The sequence below is a fragment of the Poromitra crassiceps genome (assembly GCF_964638095.1).
Source record: "Poromitra crassiceps genome assembly, chromosome: 3".
NCBI classification, from domain to species: domain Eukaryota; kingdom Metazoa; phylum Chordata; class Actinopteri; order Beryciformes; family Melamphaidae; genus Poromitra; species Poromitra crassiceps.
This window is the reverse complement of record NC_139625.1, coordinates 56,040,643-56,061,757: the sequence shown is the minus strand read 5'-3', so window position 1 is coordinate 56,061,757 and position 21,115 is coordinate 56,040,643. Positions and strand designations below refer to the sequence as shown.

At 43.5% G+C, this 21,115-nt stretch overlaps 1 protein-coding gene across 2 annotated transcripts in view; it reads right to left on the bottom strand.

The window, feature by feature from the left end:
* The window catches only part of hectd1 (HECT domain containing 1), a 167,895-nt gene that overhangs the window by 105,540 nt on the left and 41,240 nt on the right, over positions 1-21,115 (bottom strand). For both annotated transcript variants that reach the window (XM_083632869.1, XM_083632870.1), the window contains exons 7-10: positions 15,547-15,623; positions 10,532-10,630; positions 7,656-7,770; positions 3,325-3,499 (exon numbers count right to left, since the gene is read on the bottom strand). In XM_083632869.1, the coding sequence (XP_083488995.1) occupies positions 3,325-3,499; positions 7,656-7,770; positions 10,532-10,630; positions 15,547-15,623 (466 nt within the window). The remainder of the gene's footprint in view (positions 1-3,324; positions 3,500-7,655; positions 7,771-10,531; positions 10,631-15,546; positions 15,624-21,115) is intronic.

Below are 21,115 nucleotides of genomic sequence, written 5' to 3'. Positions count from 1 at the left end.
GGGACAACAGAATGTTTTATGGATAGGTTTACCAGGTGTGTGATAGGGCAGGTCAGAGACTCTGTATGAGTTTTTAGAAAGTTTGTGTCAAGACTGTAGTCACTCTTTGCTTGAGATTAGTTAAGAGAACAGGGCCCGTATTTATCAAGCGTCTCAGAGTGCCATTTTAGTCCTAAGTGCTGAGAATTTGTGAAATTTAGTCCTACTCTCACACTTAAGAATAAAAGCTTTTTATCAACCTTCTTAAGACTAGGAAACACTCCTACTCCCCCAGCTATTTAGGAGTCCTCAGGAGGTGTCCTAAGTGGTTAGGAGTTGCCAGCAGGGCAATGTTGACCAGTGGTGTAGTCTACCTTTTTTCAGAGGGTATACTGACTCTGACTGACATTTCCCACGGATATTGTCGTGTTTTTCTTTCATGGCTTGACAGAAAAAGTATGCCTTCACGCGCCTAGTTGGCTTGAAAATAGAACTCACGTAAAAATCGGCGCAGCTCAGGCGAGGCGTGGGTACACGGAAGGTTCACGTTGAGGCGCCCTGTGTACACAGCCTCATTGACTAAAAAGGACGCCTATTTAAAAGCGTGGGTAAAGGCAAGGCTTGGGTGCTGTGTGTGAACGTAGGGTAACACACAGAGCGCAAAGGGGGAATTTTATAAATGGAAATTGAAAACGATACATATCATAGCGCATTTCCCAGTGCGCATATGCAAATCTGAGTCATTTCGCAGTGTGTATACGGCGTATACCTGCGTATCACGTAGACGACACCACTGATGTTGACATCATGGCATTCAGGAGACAGAGACGTGCGCGAATCTTCTCCACTAAGCACAGCGTGTCATCCTCCCTCCAATTCGGCTTTCTTTTGGATTCCATGTTTGCTCATCATACAGCCTATAGAACCTGGCTATATAGGGTAGTCAATTGACAGCACACCAGATTCGAGTCAGTTGTGGGATTTGGTAAATTGGGTGGATTAGGAAACATTTAGCCTATTCTTGAGTCATTTTCAATGTAGGCTATCTTGTATTATTTTGTTGATAATTTCTTCTGAAATTATTGGTGAATATATGCTACACTCCCATTGTGCATTTCACTGTTGAATCATCTCTATTTAGGATATTCGTGCATAAGGGATTCCATTCAGCGATTGGCCATTCCTGTGTACTTGGAATTGCGTCATCAACATTTCCCTTTACGGCACACACACCTGTCGTAAATCAGCTCTGAGATTGACACTTAGGATTCACTCCTACACCTCGCTGAAAGAGGGAGTGAGATGCATAATAACTGACTTTTAAGTGCAGCTTTTAGCTGGGAATTTTTTTGCTCATAAGTGTACTCTTAGCAGTGTTTTTAGGAGTAATTCTAGGAAGCTTGATAAATACGGGCCCAGATAATCATTGCAACCTCTGTTTCAGTCATTTCATTTACTGTATATTGAAAACAGGCTGAGTACCAACAATGGTAGACATGGGCTGTGTACCAACGATGGTAGACACAGTCGGATGCGATATATAAATATATAAATATAAATATATATAAATTCAGTTAAAGAAATTACACTCTTCACCACATCGATGTGGTGAAGAGTGTAATTTCTTTAACTGAATTCATGAAGAAAGAATTCAATTCAAAGCTGAACCTGAGCTTGTTCTGTGTAAGTATTGTCTCCATATTTAAAGGGTCTCTTCTATACATTTGTGTGAATTCTAATCCCTTCAAAAGACACCTTGAAGGGATCAGGACCCCCTCAGTGAGAGGGGGGTCTTGAAGTGAGACACACTGCTCTCATCCTAGGAAAAAACTGATCATTGCTCTTCAAATGTGTGTAATATAGCCATCAGGTGGATTTTCAAAGGAAACTGAAATCTACTTTGAGAGGTCATAAGCAAAGAGATCAGCTTTGACCTGCTCTTCCACACATACCCAGCTGATGGCAGCAGAGAGCTTTTCAGATCTGCTAGTTACTTAGCTTAGCTGTTATCGATGGCTCCTCGCTCTCCCTCAGGGTAAGATGTTAATGTTTATGATAACATTACGCATAACATTACTGTATATTTGCGGGAGTAGGAGAGGTCTCCTGCTAGTGTCCAGTGTGATGGCAGAGTTAGAGGAGGAAATCCACAACTTCCTTTTAAAGGCACAACGGCTAGTTAAAGTGATGGCACCGAACGTTGGGAACTTCCAATACCAAACCGTCTTTAACAAAAAGCATCAAATGAGTATCGAAATTTCTGTATACCGTGCAACACTACTGCAGCGGTCTTGGAAAATCATGGCCGACCCCTCCCACCCAAGTCTTTGAGGAAATCCCCCTTGGCAGAAGACTGATGTCTGGCAGAACCAGAAACTCTTGTCACAAGGACAGTTTCTTCCTAACTGCCATCCGCCTCTTCAACAAGGCCCGAAAGCCTCCACAAATAAGGACTTTATCTACTACTATATCACCCCCCACCCCTTACGAGCACAGCCGGCTTGGTAATAGGCCGATGATTTCCTCTCAGCTACTGTTATTTCAAAATAGCTTTCCACCGGTAAAGAACCGGGACAACCCCGGTTGAGTCGTACTATTTCTAGTACCACCTCTTCTGTTGAGGTTCCAGGGCTGTGAACCCGGTACCATACGGTGACATGAAAACACTGCAGACGACTAATTGGTCAGGCAGAATCGTGTTTACTGTGTCTCTGGATACTGTCAATGCTGGATACCAGTTTACTGCTGCTTACCTTCTCAGGTGTGTAACGGTATTTCCCAAACTCTCCTGTTATTTCCAGTCTTTTGTTTTGCTGCCTTCAGCTCTGGTGAAATAAAATCGATCTCCTTGCTCAGCCTTAACATGATGGTTGTTTTCAATTGTTTGAGAGAGAGCTCCACTAGGCCACAGGCAGAGCCGTGGGTTTTCCTGGTGACTGGCAACCCGCTTCTCCCCGTCCTCCGCTATGCGGTGCGCAGCGCAGGCATGTAAATAAAGACAAAGAAATATCCAACCTCCTAGCCGATGGTCTCATTTGCTCATGTAGGTCATATAGAAGTACCAGTATTTAAAAGTTCGGTTTAAGGATTTAATTTTAACGGAACAAACAGAGGGTGGCAGATATGGGGCGTCGCTATGACGACCAGTTGTGGGCGGAGGGCAGATTGAGCAAGTACTACTTGCTGTGGAAGCAGAGACTACTTCAGGTGGTGACGAGTAAAGCAGAGTTGTGACGAGCCGTACTATGCAGTACCATGTGGTGTAAATGAGCCGTAAGAGGGGGCAGCCTGGTCTTAAAGGGACAGTACCTAATAGAGGGCAACATGATCTTAAAGGGACAGTACCTAATAGAGGGCAGCATAGTGTGTTGGAAGGTGTGGGCGAACACCGGCAGCAGTCTCTTCAGGTAGAGGGGGGCCATCTCTGGGTCTCCTCTGGGCTCGCTGCCCTCCTCCTCCTCCTTCGTCAACTCTTTCTTCTTTTTGTCATCCCCCTTATTCACAGGACACATCCAGTCTCCTGCAACACACACATAGCATTTCATTGACACACTCATACATTGTGTTTAATGGTAATATCCGTTCCATAGCTGGATAGAAAACGTGGCTGGCCAGATCTCACGATCCCGTCCACTCACTTTAATTCCCAGGAGAAGAAAGGAAAGAAACTAAAGCCCTCTTCAGACACTAGATCAGGGGTCACCAACCTTTTTGAGGTTGAGGGCTACCTGAAGGGTAGAGTCATGTGGGGGGCCACTAAAATGAACACCAAAATCTAATCAGATCATCCTTGAGTCTAAGTCGATGTTTGAGGCAAATTTGACGAAATTCCATCAAGGCGTTCCTCAGATATCGCGTTAACGAACATCGGACGGACGTACGGACAACCCGGATCCATAATGCCTCCGGCCTGGCTATCGCCGGCGGAGGCATAATAAAAGCTCACCCAGCTCTCTTCCATTAAGTCAATGTCATCTGCAAAACGCAAGTTGTTTACAGAGTGTCCATGTACTGATATATAGGTTGAATGGTTTGCAGTGCACGTTCCAGATAAATTATGAATATGGTTGGTGATAGTGGGTCCCCCCTGCCTGCTCCCAACCTCCTGCCGGAACCAATCTCCCAGATCACTGCCAACTCTGACTGCAGCTTGTGCCGTGCTGTACACCATTCTCAACATGTTTATGATCTTCTGCTCTATGCCATATGACTCCAATATTGCCCAAATAGTCTGGTGTTTGATGGTATCTAATGCTTTCCGGAAATCAATAAAGCAATTATACACAGTCTTACCCTGCCTAGTCAATGTGTTTTCTGCTATGAGCCTCAGTGTTAGGATTTGCTGCACAGTGCTCCTGTCCTACGAAAACCAGCTTGCTCCTCAGATAGAAATGGCTCAACCCTGGTCTGCAGTCTCGGAAGAATAATAAAAAGCAATATTTTGCACATATGGTTGATTAGTGACAGTGTCCTGAAATTGCTACAGTTCCTAAGATCACCCTTCTTTGGTAAGGTGACGATGATGGATTTAGTCCACTCCTCCGGTATGGCTTCCTCACTCCAGATTTTGTTTAACAGTGTATGCAGTTGATCAGTCAGTACCTCGCCCCCTGCCTGAAGGATCTCTGCGCTGATCACATCAGTCCCCCGGGCTCTTTTGAGGTTTCATTTTCAGGATGGCCTATTCAACCTCTTCTCTTAGGATGCTATCCTGTACTTGGTTTGGTGGTGGGGATATAGCTCCATTACTTCCCCCTGTACTTGCAGTTCTTGGTCCGAATCGGTCTGTTTATACAGCTTCCTACAATATTCTGTCCAGCGTTCCTTGATCTCTTCTGTTGTTTGTAGTAAGTTGCCATTGCTGTTTTTAATGACTCTCTGCATTGGAAGTAGGGTTGTATATTGCCGACTCCATGGCTGAAATGACGATTGATTTTCCCTAGCCGATCTCGATCGCCCCCCGCGTGTGGCTGCTGCCTGACGTGACACAGCCGTGTGACTGAGTGTGTGTTCTTCAGACTATTAGTGAATACATGCTACTACTAGTGTATATTTAAACATGTTTCTGATGTCTGCAATGAGCCTCGTCATTAAAATCTTTAATGACAAATCTGTTGTCATTGTCGGTTGTCCTTTGATCTGTCTCATCTCGTCTTTTTCTCCACATGCCGCGCCGCCTGGCATGCAAAACTAGGCTACTCTGTGCTCAGCTCCAGAGTAACGTTATATGTAGACGTAGGCAGGCACAATGACCGATGAATAAAACGTTGTTATACCGTAGTTTTGCGCCGCTGACATTCAGAGGCTGTAATTAATCTTCCTACCGGTCATGCAGTGCTGTGGGAGGATGAAAAAACAATCCAGTCTGTCCAAACTTTTTACCGATCTAATCTCAGTATGAGATGCAGAGAAGTATAGTTTAGTAGCCGATGTGTTTAGAAGATCTTGCTATAGTGTAGCGTTATATTTTACATGCTTGTTATATTTAAACTGCTGTGAGATTTGTTTGTGGAGATTGATCCGCAGAGATCCGGAGGGAAAAGAAAAAGATGAAACGCAGATCAAAGGACAAGCTGCGGCAAACAGGCTTGTGATTAGATGATATTATTAACGAGGCTCATTGCGGACATCAGAAACATGTTTAAATATAGCCTAGTAGCCTAGTAGCATTTATTCACTGACAAATAGTCTGGACAAGTTCAACACACATCTCTCTCTGCTCTTTCTGTTTTTCTGCTTTCTTGTTCTTGTGCGCTGTTCTCCCTATATCTCAATTGTACCCAGTTCTCCTTATCCCTTCTAGCGGCCTGTCATAGTTCATTGCATAGTTCCCTGTACCTCCTCATGTGATCGGTAGAATGGAATCTGTTGTTCTTTGCAATTCTCTTCCTGTCTGCGGCGAATTGATTTTTCATGGAGTTGAGAATTGCATTCTGAAATATATCTCTGATGTAGTCTACATTGAAAAATGCAATTAAAAGTCTGTCTCGCGTAAACACTGATTCCTGCTGCAGCACACCAACGTCTCCACCTCCACCTGTCCCCCCCACATACTCTCTACTCTACACCGGAGGTGTTCCATGTGTGAAAGCAACAATGCCTCTTGTCTCAAAGGGTACACTTCAGATAATGCCCAGGGAATGGTTTTCCTGAGCTACCCCGAGATAATCTTGAGTCCATATCAAAGTGGCTCAGGAGGAGGCTGCAGGATAGCGACCACCTCACTGTGGCCTCTCTCTCTGTCCATCTCTATGTCTCTCTCTCACTCACCAGGAGGCTGCAGCATAGCCACCACCTCACTGTGGCCTCTCTCTCTGTCCATCTCTATGTCTCTCTCTCACTCACCAGGAGACTGCAGCATAGCCACCACCTCACTGTGGCCTCTCTCTCTGTCCATCTCTATGTCTCTCTCTCACTCACCAGGAGACTGCAGCATAGCCACCACCTCACTGTGGCCTCTCTCTCCGTTTCTAAACATGCAGTGAACTCCTGAACATATCCAGAGTTCACTCGAATGGCCTGCATGTTTAGCACCAAATGTCTGTTGTGAGCGCGCTCCTGCGAATACGGACCATACCCACCCAAGCCTCAAGTACTAAATCCATGTCGCTCACAAAGTGGGTCTAGTTTAGTAGGTCCAGGCTCATGTCCAAAGCGTGGAGTGAGCAGGTGGGTGGGGGTGAGAGGGAAAGCGAGCGAGACAAGATTATAGCCTATAAATAGTTGTTAAATGGCACTTTTACAATGTGCTATTTAATTTCATGAATGGACGTTGTTACGTGGCTGGATTATTTGGAAGAGAGCCAAATTGATGAGTAAACAAGTGAAAGTCGAGTCATTTCTTTTCCTCCATCTGCCCGTTTGAATAAAGATAGTGCTACATCAGGCTATTGGGTGATAAATGCCCGCTATTAACGTTCACACATATTAATTAATTTTTGCGCATATCAATTAATTAAATGAGCAAACTCATGGCCAGATGCATCGATTTCCTCAAGTGCTGCAAACGGCTCACTTGAATGGTTTATTTTCCTCCCGGTCTACCTGTCTGTTTTGTATCGTGAAAATGCAACAAGATGATAGTGTTGCATAGGGGTGTCACAGGGTTGGGTATGTACCTCGGTTTCGGGGTCACTGTTCACGGTTCGGAACAACGGGGGGAGAAGCGCAAATCCCAAATTCAGTTTTTTTCCGTTTGAATTTTTCTGAATTCTGTGTTTTACTTTTTACGCTCATTTTGCCATCAGAAATAGTGTCTTATAAGTGGGAATGAATAAATGTCCAAAATGTAATAAGATCTAGGCAATCCACACAAAAAGGTTTTACTCTACAGCAGCGATTTTCAAGGTGCGCCTCCCTCATCATATATTCGAGACATAACTTTTGTGGGGAGAAATAAATTGAAAACTAGTCAGATATGACTTGAATGCCACTTGTAAAATTGCCTTTTCCACCAGTTAATGTTAGTGTGACCACTATTTTGACTGGTGGCTTTTGGGCGATGTGTAAACAAGCACTGACTTTTTGGCAGATCGCCACCCCACATTATCGCCTGAATAATGCGGTCAAGTGGAGAATTGCTTTCTGAAATATATCTCTGATGTAGTCTACATTGAAAAATGTAATTAAAAGTCTGCCTAAAAAAAGAGTGTAAAAGATGTCTCTCTCTCACTCACCAGGAGACTGCAGGATAGCGACCACCTCACTGTGGCCTCTCTCTCGGGCTTTGTCTAGAGGAGTCTTCCCGTCTTCATCTCTTAGGTCTGGGTTAGCTCCATGACGCAGCAGAGTCTATATACACACACACACACGCACGCGCGCGCACACACACACACACACACACACACACACACACAACGGAGGATACTGTGTGGTTTTATCAAGACCTTTGACCTGCTCCAGTCAATGCAGGATTTTATTTCACTTTGGCAAAAACGAGAGCAAGGATCCAGGATGTGTGAGAGAGTAGTGATGTATGGTATCTACCAAAATATCATGGCATACGGTATTTCGCTGCATTACCTAGGGCTGTGAATCTTCACTGGCCTCACGATTCGATTATGATTCAGAGGGCTACAATTCGATTCGATTACGATTATCGATGCATCTCGATGCATCTTAAATCGATGCATCACTTTTTTTCCCCAATACATGATTTATTTTTTCTCACTTTCTTTTTTCTCACTGTGTGGCTACTTTTAAAATAAAAGTGCATTTGGAATTGCATTGTATTATGATCCATAATTAAAATAAACAACTGCATGTATTTCCATTACTATATTTAATTTTATTTTTATTTTTTATTTTTATTTATTTTTTATTTTTGACATTTGTGAATCGATGCAGAATCGTGCACGGCCGCATCGCGATGCATCTTATAATCGATTATTTTTGACACCCCTAGTATTACCCCCCCCCCTTAATTATTAACAGGGTTGCCACACCTTCAACGTCAAATTCAGGGACAACAGATGCAAATTAGCTAATAGCTATTTCTGGTGCAATATATTTGTTGTGCATTGTCCCTGTCAAATAAACAATAGAGATAAACAAAGGACTTAAAAGGCCCAATTCCCCAAATTCATGTACCCAACCCGGCATAGTTTGAGACATGGTTCAAGGTGAATTACTGTTAGAACACAGAAAATCTTTATAATGAAAACTAGCAGAAACTCAGACAATTAAAAATAGAGGGTTGAATGTGTGAACACTTCTCAACTGTGCTGTTAGTTGCAATTGCAAATGACAGAAATCCACCGACCGCAACGCTTGTTAGAAAATACTTTTTCACTTATCGAGAGCTGAAGGCAGAGCGAGACAGAGGCAGCCCCCTTGTAATTCTCTAGGAAAAATTCAAGCACTTTGAATGACCATGTCTATTTTCAAACTATTTTCAAGTATTTTGATTTGAAGAAAAATATTGCTTTATTGAACAGGAACTAATATGAGAACGTTTACACAAGGGCCCTCCATTATGAGGTTATTTGTAGTGGTGTGTGGCACTGTCCTTATTGCACAGCATTTCATGGGCATGTTATTACAGGGCAAAGCTTACAGCAGGGATTCCGTTAGGCTTTTTCTAAACGGCCAATGAAGCAACATTCCAGAATTCCGGCCTTATAGAATATTTAACAGCCCAGTCAAAATGTATTGAAAAAAGATTAACGAGCATGAAACGAGTGATCATGATGTCACAGTAACCTTGAAATTTGACCAACAAAATCTAATCAGTTCATCCTTGAATCCATGTGGATGTTTGAGGCAAATTTGAAGAAATTCCGTCAAGGCGTTCCTGAGATATCGCGTTAACGAACTTGGGAATGGCGTTCGTGAGGTCACAGTGACCTTGAACTTTGACCTTTGACCATCAAAATCTAATCAGTTAATCCTTGAGTCCAAGTCGACGTTTGAGGCAAATTTGATAAACGTCAAGGCGTTCCTCAGATATCGCGTTAACGAATATCGGACAGACGTACGGACGGACAACCAGAATCCATAATGCCTCCGGCCTGGCTATTGCCGGCGGAGGCATAACAAATGTGTGGTGGCCTGCAGAAACCCTTCACATGTCGCTGCACATTGTTGGTAATAGGGATGGGCAATGAATTTAGAATTTTCGAATAATCGTTTTTATTATCAAGATCGACTTGTATTATTGAAAGTCGAAAATCGTTTGACAATCTTGTCTTAAAAAGTATGTTTTCCATTGTCTTTACCGGCGCCTGGCTCTGTCAGCAGCAAGTTTGTCCATGTGACCTTGCCGTAGTTGCTGCGCACTCACTCACGCAAGGAGCAGAACGGCTCACCCTGTCAGTGTAGCGACAGTAGCACCCAGCAGCAACTCCTTGGTGGAAACGTAGTAGAAATGGTGTTAAACTGTCTACATTACATCAAACACTCAGCCACAAGGAAAGGTTTCAAGGCTGGTAATGAGCCAAAGAAGGTTGAAAATTGGTTTTGCAGGTATTTCTGAGATTTTGAGTGATTTGGTTACTTTCATCAGTACATCATGGTGAATTATTTTCATAAACCAAAGGGGAAAGTATTTATTTTTATGGTTTTGGTGGAATGCAACTGTAGATAATACAATGTTGTGGAATGTGTATAGCCATTGCGTTTTACTTTTAGACACATAACAGATTAAAATACTCATAACTTTTGATCTGAGAGAGCCATCTCAGTAATTCAAAACGTTATACATTTCTAATTTATGGAAATGTCAAATTCGCACCATGTGAAGGGTTTTTGCAGACCACCAGACAAATATGGAAAATGAAAATTTTCCAGGTTGAAAAATACCTAAATTAACCGAATAACGGTTGCCTAGTTGGAGCACTGATTGACTGTAAAACTGATCAATGGGAGGAGCTGAACTTGAACTGTTCTACACTCTGATCAGATTCTGGTCTGGATGTGTCTGTGGTTTTCCCAACCCAGTCTACAGTGTGGATTGTGAATGTAATGCAATGTAATGTAATGGACTCTGCGGTCCAGCTCTCCCAGACTAAAAGACTGGGAGCAGAGTACCTGATCTGTAATGTGTGTATGTTACCTTGGCGACCTGTGGGCGCCCGAAGCAGGCAGCGTAGTGCAGAGAAGACGACCTCTGACCTCTGTTCACATCTGCTCCTCTCTCACATAGAAACTCCACCTGGCATACACACACACAGAAATGCAGAGAGAAACACGCGAAAGCACACACCCACACACAGAAACACACGTATGTGCATGCACACACACAGAAAGACAGAGTTAGTCAAAGGAAAGTCAACAAAAATTTCAAGATATTTAGAACCTGTTGGAATATTTCTAAAACTAAATCTGCTCTGTGGCGCAAAGTCAAAGGCGCAAGGTCCCCCTGGCATGTGGGTCGGACCCTAGCTTCCTGGGATTCAAGACGAAACCCAGCGGAAAGCTGGACAGTCTCTCCCCTGGCTTTGGCGTAAGGTCTGACTGGCCTGACCTGAATGACTTATGTGGCTGGACCAAAGCTGCCCTAGAGTGGGTGGGGTGTAACTCAGTGGCAGTGAATGTCCCGGAGGAGGTTATATCTGACCCCAGTATCTCTGTGAATATCTGTGGAACAGAATACAATGTTCCCCTAACTAATGCTTGAGGACACCTCACGAGCTCGCAACATCAGAGACAACGGCGACACTGGACTGAGCTGAAACTCCAAGGGGAGCTTGCATGCCTCCCTGCAGCAGATCACTCTATCTCTCATGCAGTGTTTAAAAGTGTAGCTCTTGATGAGAGCATTGTTATCTTCACTATTCAGTCTGTGTAGTGGCCATTCAGATGTGTTCTCTACTATTCCAGCTAACACCCCTGATGATGTTGTCTCAGCTAACACTCCTAATGATGTTGTTGTCTCAGCTAACACGGCTGATGCTGATGTTGTCTCAGCTAACACTCCTGGGGCCTGTACCATGAAGCAAGATTAGTGGCTTAGCGAGGTAACTTCAGGTTTAACCCGGAGTTTCGGAGCTAGTTCACTTCTTACCGAGATAGATCTCCATGGCAACTTAAGCTGCACGGCTAACCTGCTCCTGAGCAGGATAAGTTCAGAGGATAAGATCAAAACCCATGAAAGACCAATCAGCTCTCTGGAAAGAGCGAGTCACCATTCATATACAGTAGGGTCCCCATATGAAAAGGTAGATTGCATTCAAATGATAATCACAAAAGAAAAAAACATGAATGGCTCATGTTGAATTAATCAAGCACTGAAGCCTTGCACTTGTTGTACATAATTAAATTAAGCCTACTTACCACGTTGGGATACATGTATTCATTATTCGCAACGGAGCTGAGTCTGATATTGTCATACACGCCAGCATAGCCTACATCTAAGCAATTTAATGGGATAGCCTACACAGATGTAATTCATATCTAGGCTACTCCCGCATTTTGCACCTGCAACTGTATTGCTTTTGATCTGTATGATGCAATTTAAATCTTCATATTCTTTTTCCAGCATTAGTCCTGTATGAAATATGCCACTCTGCTGCCAATATGTGATCACAAAATAGGCGATTTTTATCAATGAAAACTACGCCGACCGTGTCGATTCAGTTCAGCAGCTATTTCCTTAATTATCACTATTTTTTTTATTGGTAGGCTATTGTAGGAATTATTCCATCAGTGCGACCAAACACATCATGAGTGATAGAGATAAGTATTCATTGAGCCTACGCTTCTAAATCTATGGTCTAAATAGGCCTACAGATTTTGGAAATTGAATCTGAGATTACACATGACTTCCACTTACAAAAAAGACATGCACTACGATGATTAGTGAGGCGTGGCAGGAGGAACTCGGTGTTGATCTATCTAGAATTATACATGTATGGGACAGGAGTTTGTCTATGGTCCAACTCTGCTCAATTAACAGCAGACACCAGCTGATTCAATTTAAAGTTGCTCACCGTCTGCATTACTCCAAGCATAGGTTGCACAAGATTTATCCTTCTGTCTCACCACTATGTGATAGGCGTTGGGTCTCAGAGGGCACGCTGTCTCATGCTTTTTTTGGTTCTGCCCTCACTATCCGGATTCTGGGCCAAAATATTTGACTCGTACTCTAAGGCCTACAAAATAACCCTCCAGCCGGAGGCAGAGCTCGCCATCTTCGGCTGCTCGGAGGCCTCTCAGCTCCTCCCCACGGCTGTGCAGCAGTCTCTCACGCAGGGGATTCACTTAAAGTCCCTGGAAACCAAAATCCACAAAAACGTTCTAACTATGTTATTTAGGGTCTTATGTTAGTAATTATATGCCTCCGAAATTATTATGCATTACTTTCAACCCAAAGCCTTAAAATCGACACTTTTCTACAAGATTCTACAAGATACTTCCTCATTGAAGAGAGCAGTGCGCGAGGTGCTAAAATGCAGGAGCTTATGACGTCATAAGCTCTATATAACCTTTGTACACACACGCAACACGCAGTCCCGCACATTCTGCCTCCATCTCTCTTCAGAGTTCTAGTGGTCCCACACCTTTTTGCAGCTAGCTAACTACGCATTGCATCAACACAAAGGCTCTTTTAAGAACCAACATCCATCTATCTATCTATCTATCTATCTATCTATCTATCTATCTGTGAGTTTATCGCCGGCGGTGTGTTGGAACCTTGAGAGGGAGAGCTCTCTCCTCTGCCTGCTGCGGCGCTGCTGTGTGTGTGTGTTTGTGTGTGTGTGTGTGTGTGTGTGTGTGTGTGTGTGTGTGTGTGCATGTGTGTGTGTGTGTGTGTGTGTGTGTGTGTGTGTGTGTGTGTGTGTGTGCGCGCGTGCAGACAGATAGACAGATGACCGTCAGTCAGTACGCTATGCGCTGCGTGGAGCAAGGGAGCAACGCGCGAACACACGCACACACACACACACACACACTTTATTTCCTTCTTATCTCTCTCTCTCCTCTCTCCCTCTCGGAGCAGAGGAGAGAGGAAAGCAGCTCAAAGCCGCTTTGAGCTGCATCTTGATAGGCTGTCTTGCTCTATTTCCGTGTCTGATTGGTCCATTTCAACCTCGCAGCATTTCGTTGTCGCAGACTAGCCCCCTCCCCCCCTCGCCCCCTCCCCTGCTCCTCTCGCGCTTGAGAATTGTGGACACGCCCACACAGTCCGCGGGAAAAAGGACACTCTCAAATCGAATAGATTTTCATTACTTTTGCCACGACTGTCAAACCTAAATTTATATACTTTGCGACGTTCATCATCGTTCAAATTTGGCTGGTGGCTTATTAACATAGGCTCCTGTGATGTGATGAACTCAAAATGCTAAATAATAAAGAAATATTTCTGGTTTCCAGGGACTTTAAGAGAATTTCTGCTATTTTGGACCCGTTCCTGGCCTACCCTGACGAAGCTAGGGATGACGGGTGACTCGCCCGGCTGCTGTTGTTTTTGGGACCCCTTGCTTTGAATCCTATGCACAACATTTCTTTTTTGCAGACACCATATTGTAATGTAACACTTTTTTTTTCTTCTTCTTTTCTTTTCTCATGTTCCTGTGTCTGTTCGTGTTTATTCCTGTTCTTATAATCTGAACATTTTTTTTTAATAAAATGTAGAAAAAAAAGAGTCCTTCCATAACAGACAGAATATCCAACGCAGATTTTGATTCTGACATACAGTAAATCTTTGCTAATTAATACACTTTGATGTACGCTTTGAATGAATGAGGAAATAGGCGTGTCTGATGCTGTAAAATCTGGAGCTGTCCATATTGCATTGTGATTGGCTAGTTGTTACAAACCACGCCTCTTTCATGGGCACGAGCATTTTCATGTGCACAAGCTCAGAGCTGGATAGGGAAATCCTAAATTGACAGACCCAGCTGATAACCACCTTTGTGGTATCGTTTAGCTAAATTGCGATTGTCTGGTTAAGTCAATCCAGATCAAGGGGACAGATCCTGGATCTGTTTTATCTCCATTTGCGGTACAGGCCTCAGAAGATGTTGTGGTCTCAGCTAAGCCCTGATGTTGTCGTCAATGAAAATTGTAGAGATATACCGTAAATTTCGCACTATAAGCCGCACCGGACTATAAGCCGCACCTGCAAAATTGACTGTTTGTTACATATATAAGCCGCACCGGACTATAAGCCGCGGGTGTTTTAATGTTTTTTATTTTATTTTATTTTTTTATTGTGTTTTAATGTTTAATTACCATATGTAAGGGTTCGTGCACAGAGGGGATTGTCGGGAAAGAGATGGCTGTTTGAGGAAGCTCCCATTTATAAACATTTCAACAAAACAACATAACACAACACCACCTGTGTTTTTTTTTACAGTGCACACAGTGTCCGCGGTGTGGTGAAAAGAGGGCAAGAGAGGAAATTAAAACAGAAGTGGATTTATAGTTAGAAAGAGTGCTAAAGAAGAGAGAATTCAGTTTTTTTTTTTTTTTTTTAATCCATAGATAAGCCGCACCGTTATATAAGCCGCAGGGGCCAAAAAAGGCCAAAAAACGGGGAAAAAGCCGCGGCTTATAGTCCGGAATTTACAGTATTCATTCTAGAGGTTGGCTGTACCTTTGACCACAGCGTAGAGGAAGCCTTTCTACTGTAACCAAGATGCTGATTCATACCAACAGTTGGAGCAGACCAGTTCACAGCAGGGCTAAAAGTGTAACTTTTTTGCTTTAATATTTGGCATCCTGGCCGGGTAATGTACATAAGCTGGTTGTGAGAGGCCTTCAGATGGCTGGTCTTCCTAAGAGAAGGGCCAAGCAGTTAGCGACTTATTGTTGGTAGCGGCTTAATATGGAGGTGCTGCTTTTTGTACCCATGAAGTGGATACTGACCGGTATCTAGTCTTACAGTATAACTGTATCTGTCCACCTGATATTGTCATTATCGTGTGTGTTATTATCCTGTTTGTATGCATTAATGTGGTTGCCAATTAGTCACTTATGTAACTGACTGACTCCCAATATCTGACTGCATTACTACGGTTTATGTCCTTTGCATACTTGTATTTATGTGGACATACTGTAAACAAATCATTCAAGTGTGTGAGTGTGTGTGTGTGTGTGTGTGTGTGTGTGTGTGTGTGTGCATGTTACCATCTCCTGTGTGCCAAAAGCTGAGGCCCAGTTGAGGAGCGTCTGTCCAACATCGTCCATGAAGTTCACCTCAAAGGCTGCAACAGACAGACAGTTCTGCTTCTCAGGAGGTGAAACTGACTGACCACCCGGACAACAACATGCCGTTGTTTTGTCAGTAGTTTTAAAGTTTAAAATTGCACATTTTCAGAGCTTGAAATTCATTTTGCAAACTTGGGGGTAATTCCCCCTTATGTTCTTCAGATACAGGGGATTTATAGACTTTGAGGGCGAGACACTAACCAGAGTTTAACTAAACGTCTTACATTGTCCTGTTCTTGAAATGAAATTTAAGACCAAACCTGCGATGGAATTTACACACCAAAAGTGGAAAATATACTCTTTCCAAGCAAACACATTATGTCATTGTGTCGATCGCTGTCATATGTTCCTTTTTTTATTGAGAGGAGTACAGCTTATACTGAACAAGCTTGTGAAACATATTGCCTCCTGACCTCTGCAGCACAAACTCTAAACAACTAACGTTAGCAACAGGGGATGGCGGGTGCCAAAAAGAACACACACAGAGACTCAAACTAGTCCCTTAATATCAGACAACGCAGACAGGGGGAAATCCCAGTGCAAGTGAGACAGATGGACAGAGCATGCTTCTCCATAACATAAGGTCCAATATTATAACTTGTTAAAAACTTTGCATTTACACAGCAGATTGCCGGGGCTTTTTTAGAATAGCTGTAGCAGTCTATAATTATAGGTCTAACAATTTCCATTTTATATAGGCCTACATATTTCATCCATCAAATTGAAAGTATGCATGCACTGCTACTTAATGATAACAGTAACACTAAGCGAACATCTCCCTCATTTAAAAAAGGGGAAGGAGGAAGTAGACCTGGCCAGCTACAGTACAGACCAATAGCGCTCCAGAATTTTGACAGAAAGGTAATCACTAAAACACTGGCTATCCCGCTAAATAAACATTGTCATCCATCATTCATCCTGACCAACAGGGTTCAGCCCGAATAGGTTTTCCTTCTTCAATGTTAGACGCCTCCTCAACACCATATACACAGATCATAGTAAGACCAGTGGTGCAGCGATTTTATCCCTCGACGCACAGAAGGCGTTCAATCAAGTTGAGTGGCCTTATATGTTCGAGTCACTGCATAGATTTGGGTTTAGCGCTTCATTCATATCCTGGGTAAAGCTTATATATGCTAGTCCGACATGTTCAGTTATAAGCAATGGTGATAAGTCAACCAGGTTTCCATTACTTTGCTCGGTCCAGCAGGGTTGCCTTCTCGCCAGCCCTCTTCGCTGTTGCGCTCGAGCCCCTTGCTTTAAAAATACGTGGTCACCCAGGCCTCAAAGGAAAAATATGTTTTTTTCACACCCCAGACCTTATTTCCAGCTTTAGATATGACTAGCGACTAGGGACCCCCCTGTGAGTTAGCCCCCCCCCCCCCCCTGGTCTGGAACAGGGGGGATGTTAACTGAACATAGAGACAATGGTCTTATTAGTGTGTATCATAAAGTCAAGAGGATAAATGAGAGGGGGGGATTTTTATACAGAGGAAAAATAAACGAACGTACAAAAAACCCACCATACCTCTGTTTCATCAAGTGTCTCCCCTAACATAAAATGTTGTCCCACGTTCCTTCTAACAAATGCTTGACTTGGTTCTATCAGATTCATTCATTATCTAGACTATCTGGACCACACTTTTCTCTTCATTACCAATGTCTATCGATTTCCTAGTCTGAACTCCGAGAGCCTGCCTCTTGCACGCTGAGCTGCTTCCTCTGTCCCGCTGGTGCGTTTCCATGTTATCACTTTTTTGAGTCGCTCCTCCGTGGTCATCACTTGATTCACCCTCGCTGTCACCGTCACCTTGATTCCACGTAGTCAGGTCTCGGGCTGCCTCGTCTGCACTTTCGTGGATCTGCAATCCGGTGTCCCAATGTACTCGCATCTTCGTGTATGGTGTCTGAAAGCGGACCCCCTTCTCCTTCAGTGCTGCTTTGACTGGCACATATGCCTTGCGTTTCTCCATTATTTCACCCGCATAATCATTGTTAAAAAGTACAGGCGTCTGCCTTCGAGCTCAATCTTCTGCTGCCATGCTTTTTTAAGAATCAGATCTTTGACATCAAACAGTAGAAAGTTGATGATTATTGATCTCGGGGATGAGGTTGCAGCTGGCTTCAGGATCAGTGCTCTATGTGCCCGTTGTATCTGTAGCTCCACACCCGCCGGTAAGGTGATGTGTTTTTTAACACGTTCACTGCCGTGGACGAGATATCTCGTCAAGCAGAAACCAACGGTTGACTGCCGTGGACGAGATATCTAGTCCAAAAAAAAAAATTTTTTTTTTTTGACGGTGGGACGTCGATCAACCCCTTTTACATCTCCTATAAAAATATGGGAGGTATTGAATGTGTATAATCTATTTTACCGACCCACTAAGTGGCGACAGTGCTCTCCAGACGAGAGAAAGCCAAGAAAAAACAGCCGCGTGAGGAAGCCATTCTCATGAAAATGGATTGGCGAAAACGCTTTCGCTTTCGCGCTGGGAGCTGGCGGTGGGGGATTGCAAATTTGCATAATAGATTATGGGTGCAACACACTTTGAAACACGCAGCATAAATAAGACCAGAATCGCAAAAGCTTCATCAAAGCTCTCAACCGAAACCCCAATAAACGATCGAGCCCATCCAGACTCGCCCGACGAGGGGCAGCCAGGCAGCACAGACAGCAGAAACTCGCTTGTCACACACCCGCCCGCTGCAGCCACGGAGGGAGGAGGAGAACACACACGGAGGGAGGAGTTTGAAGGAGAGGGGGGTTTCCTGCTGTTATGGAGGAAATTACTGTTCAAAACTATTGTTTAGATGTCTGACGTCTTACTGATGCCAAAAATAAATGGTTAAAGTGACTGTTCTATCGAATTTCACAAAAAGCCATTTATCTCAGCTTAAATTTTCAGACGCTGAAACCATGCTGTATTCAACTGCTAATGCCTACATAACTACTAACTCTACAAACTAACTCTTTTAGACAGAGAAAGCACACATTCTATTAGTTCTTTTGAGATATTTTGTGTTCACAAAATACTAGCAGAAAATAATCCTCGGCTCTTGAAAGATGAGCCAGAATCCTCAAAAAAAAAACTTGGCAGAAGCTACCTACAGTAAAAAAAAACTGGTGGCAGTGAATGTGTTAAGCAACTCACTCACGAAATCAGCGTCTGACATTCCCTCTTTGTCTTCCGGTACTCCATATATACGGAGATTATTCCGCCTAGAGCGGCTCTCCAAATCAACCAGTTTGTCCTGCATCGCTGTGTTGTGCTTCACTACCGTTAGTAGCTTATCTTTCATCTCCAGGCAGGCTGATTCCAAATCAGCTATGCATGTTTGCGCCTCCTCAATGGATCTGTAGTGTTATGACTCTGCAGCTCTCTCACAACTTCTCCTTTTAACTCAGCGAGGTCACCTTTCATAGTTTTCCTGACATCGTTTTTAAACTCAGTGAGGTCCCATCTCATGTCTTGTTTTAAGTCTTTTAGTTCTTTAGAGAGCGATGACAGTCCCTCTAACAGTGCGGTTTGCTCTGCTGTGCGAGTAGCCGCGTCCGCCATTGTTTCTTCGTCGTTGCTCTCTTCCTCGTGGTAGTGCCGTCCATGTTTTCTTGAGTTCTATCCACTTTCTTCCCAGGCTTATGGTTCCTTTTCCCTCTCCCTCCTGTCATACAATCTTTGAACTGGTTTTAGTGTTCTTTTATACTGATAGGAGGTACCTTTATAAACCGATTCAGAGCAGCTCGCCACTACATGTCCATCTTATTACAGCGCCACCGGAAGTTCATGTCAGTTTTTCAAAAAAGGGCGGGCGAGGCTTTCGAATCCGCCCACTCCACATTTGGATAGGATATGTGGGATGGGCAAATTTCAGAGCCAATGGCAGACCTCTGTGCATTTCATGCTCGCGCATGTGTGATTTCATTCATAGCCAGCTATCGCTGTGAACGGACCTGCTCCTCTTGCTGCCTTCTCCTCATCCACCTCTCCCCTCTCTTCTCCTACCAAACACCAGCATTGTTTGTATACTTCCCAGAAAGTTTTGGGGCGGCATAACTTTTTACAAGAAAACAACCAAATCAGGCTAAAAAGTGGTAGATAGAAATAATGTTTATTTTTAACAACATGCAATTCTGGAATATTTGAATATTGGACAAAATAAAACATAAAAAAGTGTTGAGTATCCCTTTAAGTTATAGACAGCATGTTGTGTATATTTGATCCTGTGAGTGAAAAAGGATTTATTGCTTATTGATTGGTTGTTGATTGGTTGTTGACTCTGTTCTATAATGATCTATGGCTGTCTTTCTTAAGACGTCTCTCCATCTGCAGAGCATTCCTGTCCGTCCGTCCGTACGGATGTTTGTTAACGCCATATCTGAGGAACGCCTTGACGGAATTTCATCAGATTCGCCTTAAACATTCACTTAGGCTCAAGGATGATCTGATTAGATTTTGGTGGTCCAAGGTCAAAGGTCAAGGTCACTGTGACCTCTCGAACGCCATTTTCAAGCTTGTTAACGCGATATCTGAGGAACAACTTGACGAAATTTCATCAGATTCGCCTTAAACATTCACTTAGGCCCAAGGATGATCTGATTACATTTTGGTGGTCAAAGGTCAAGGTCACTGTGACCTCTCCAACGCCATTTTCAAGCTTGTTAACGCGATATCTGAGGAACAACTTAACCACATTTCATCAGATTCGCCTTAAACATTCACTTAGGCCCAAGGATGATCTGATTACATTTTGGTGGTCAAAGGTCAAGGTCACTGTGACCTCTCGAACGCCATTTTCAAGCTTGTTAACGCGATATCTGAGGAACAACTTGACCACATTTCATCAGATTCGCCTTAAACATTCACTTAGGCCCAAGGATGATCTGATTACATTTTGGTGGTCAAAGGTCAAGGTCACTGTGACCTCTCAAACGCCATTTTCAAGCTTGTTAACGCGATATCTGAGGAACAACTTGACCAAATTTCATCAGATTCGCCTTAAACATTCACTTAGGCCCAAGGATGATCTGATTAGATTTTGGTGGTCCAAGGTCAAAGGTCAAGGTCACTGTGACCTCTCAAACGCCATTTTCAAGCTTGTTAACGCGATATCTCAGGAATGCCTTTACGCAATTTTATCAAACTTGTCTCAAACATTGACTTGGACTCAAGGAGGAACTGATTACATTTTGGTGGTCAAAGGTCAAAGGTCAAGGTGAGCTCTCAAACGCCATTTTCAAGCTTGTTAACGCATATCTCAGGAATGCCTTCAGGGAATTTAATCCAACTTGTCTCAAACATCGACTTGGTCTCAAGGATGAACTGATTACATTTTGCTGGTCAAAGGTCAAAGGTCAAGGTCACTGTGACCTCTCACACACCCAATTTCCAAGCTCTGTAACACAACATCACAGGAGCGCCTTCACGGAATTTCTTCCAATTTGCCTCAAATGGCGATTTGGACTCAAGAATTAACTAATGGCGGAGGC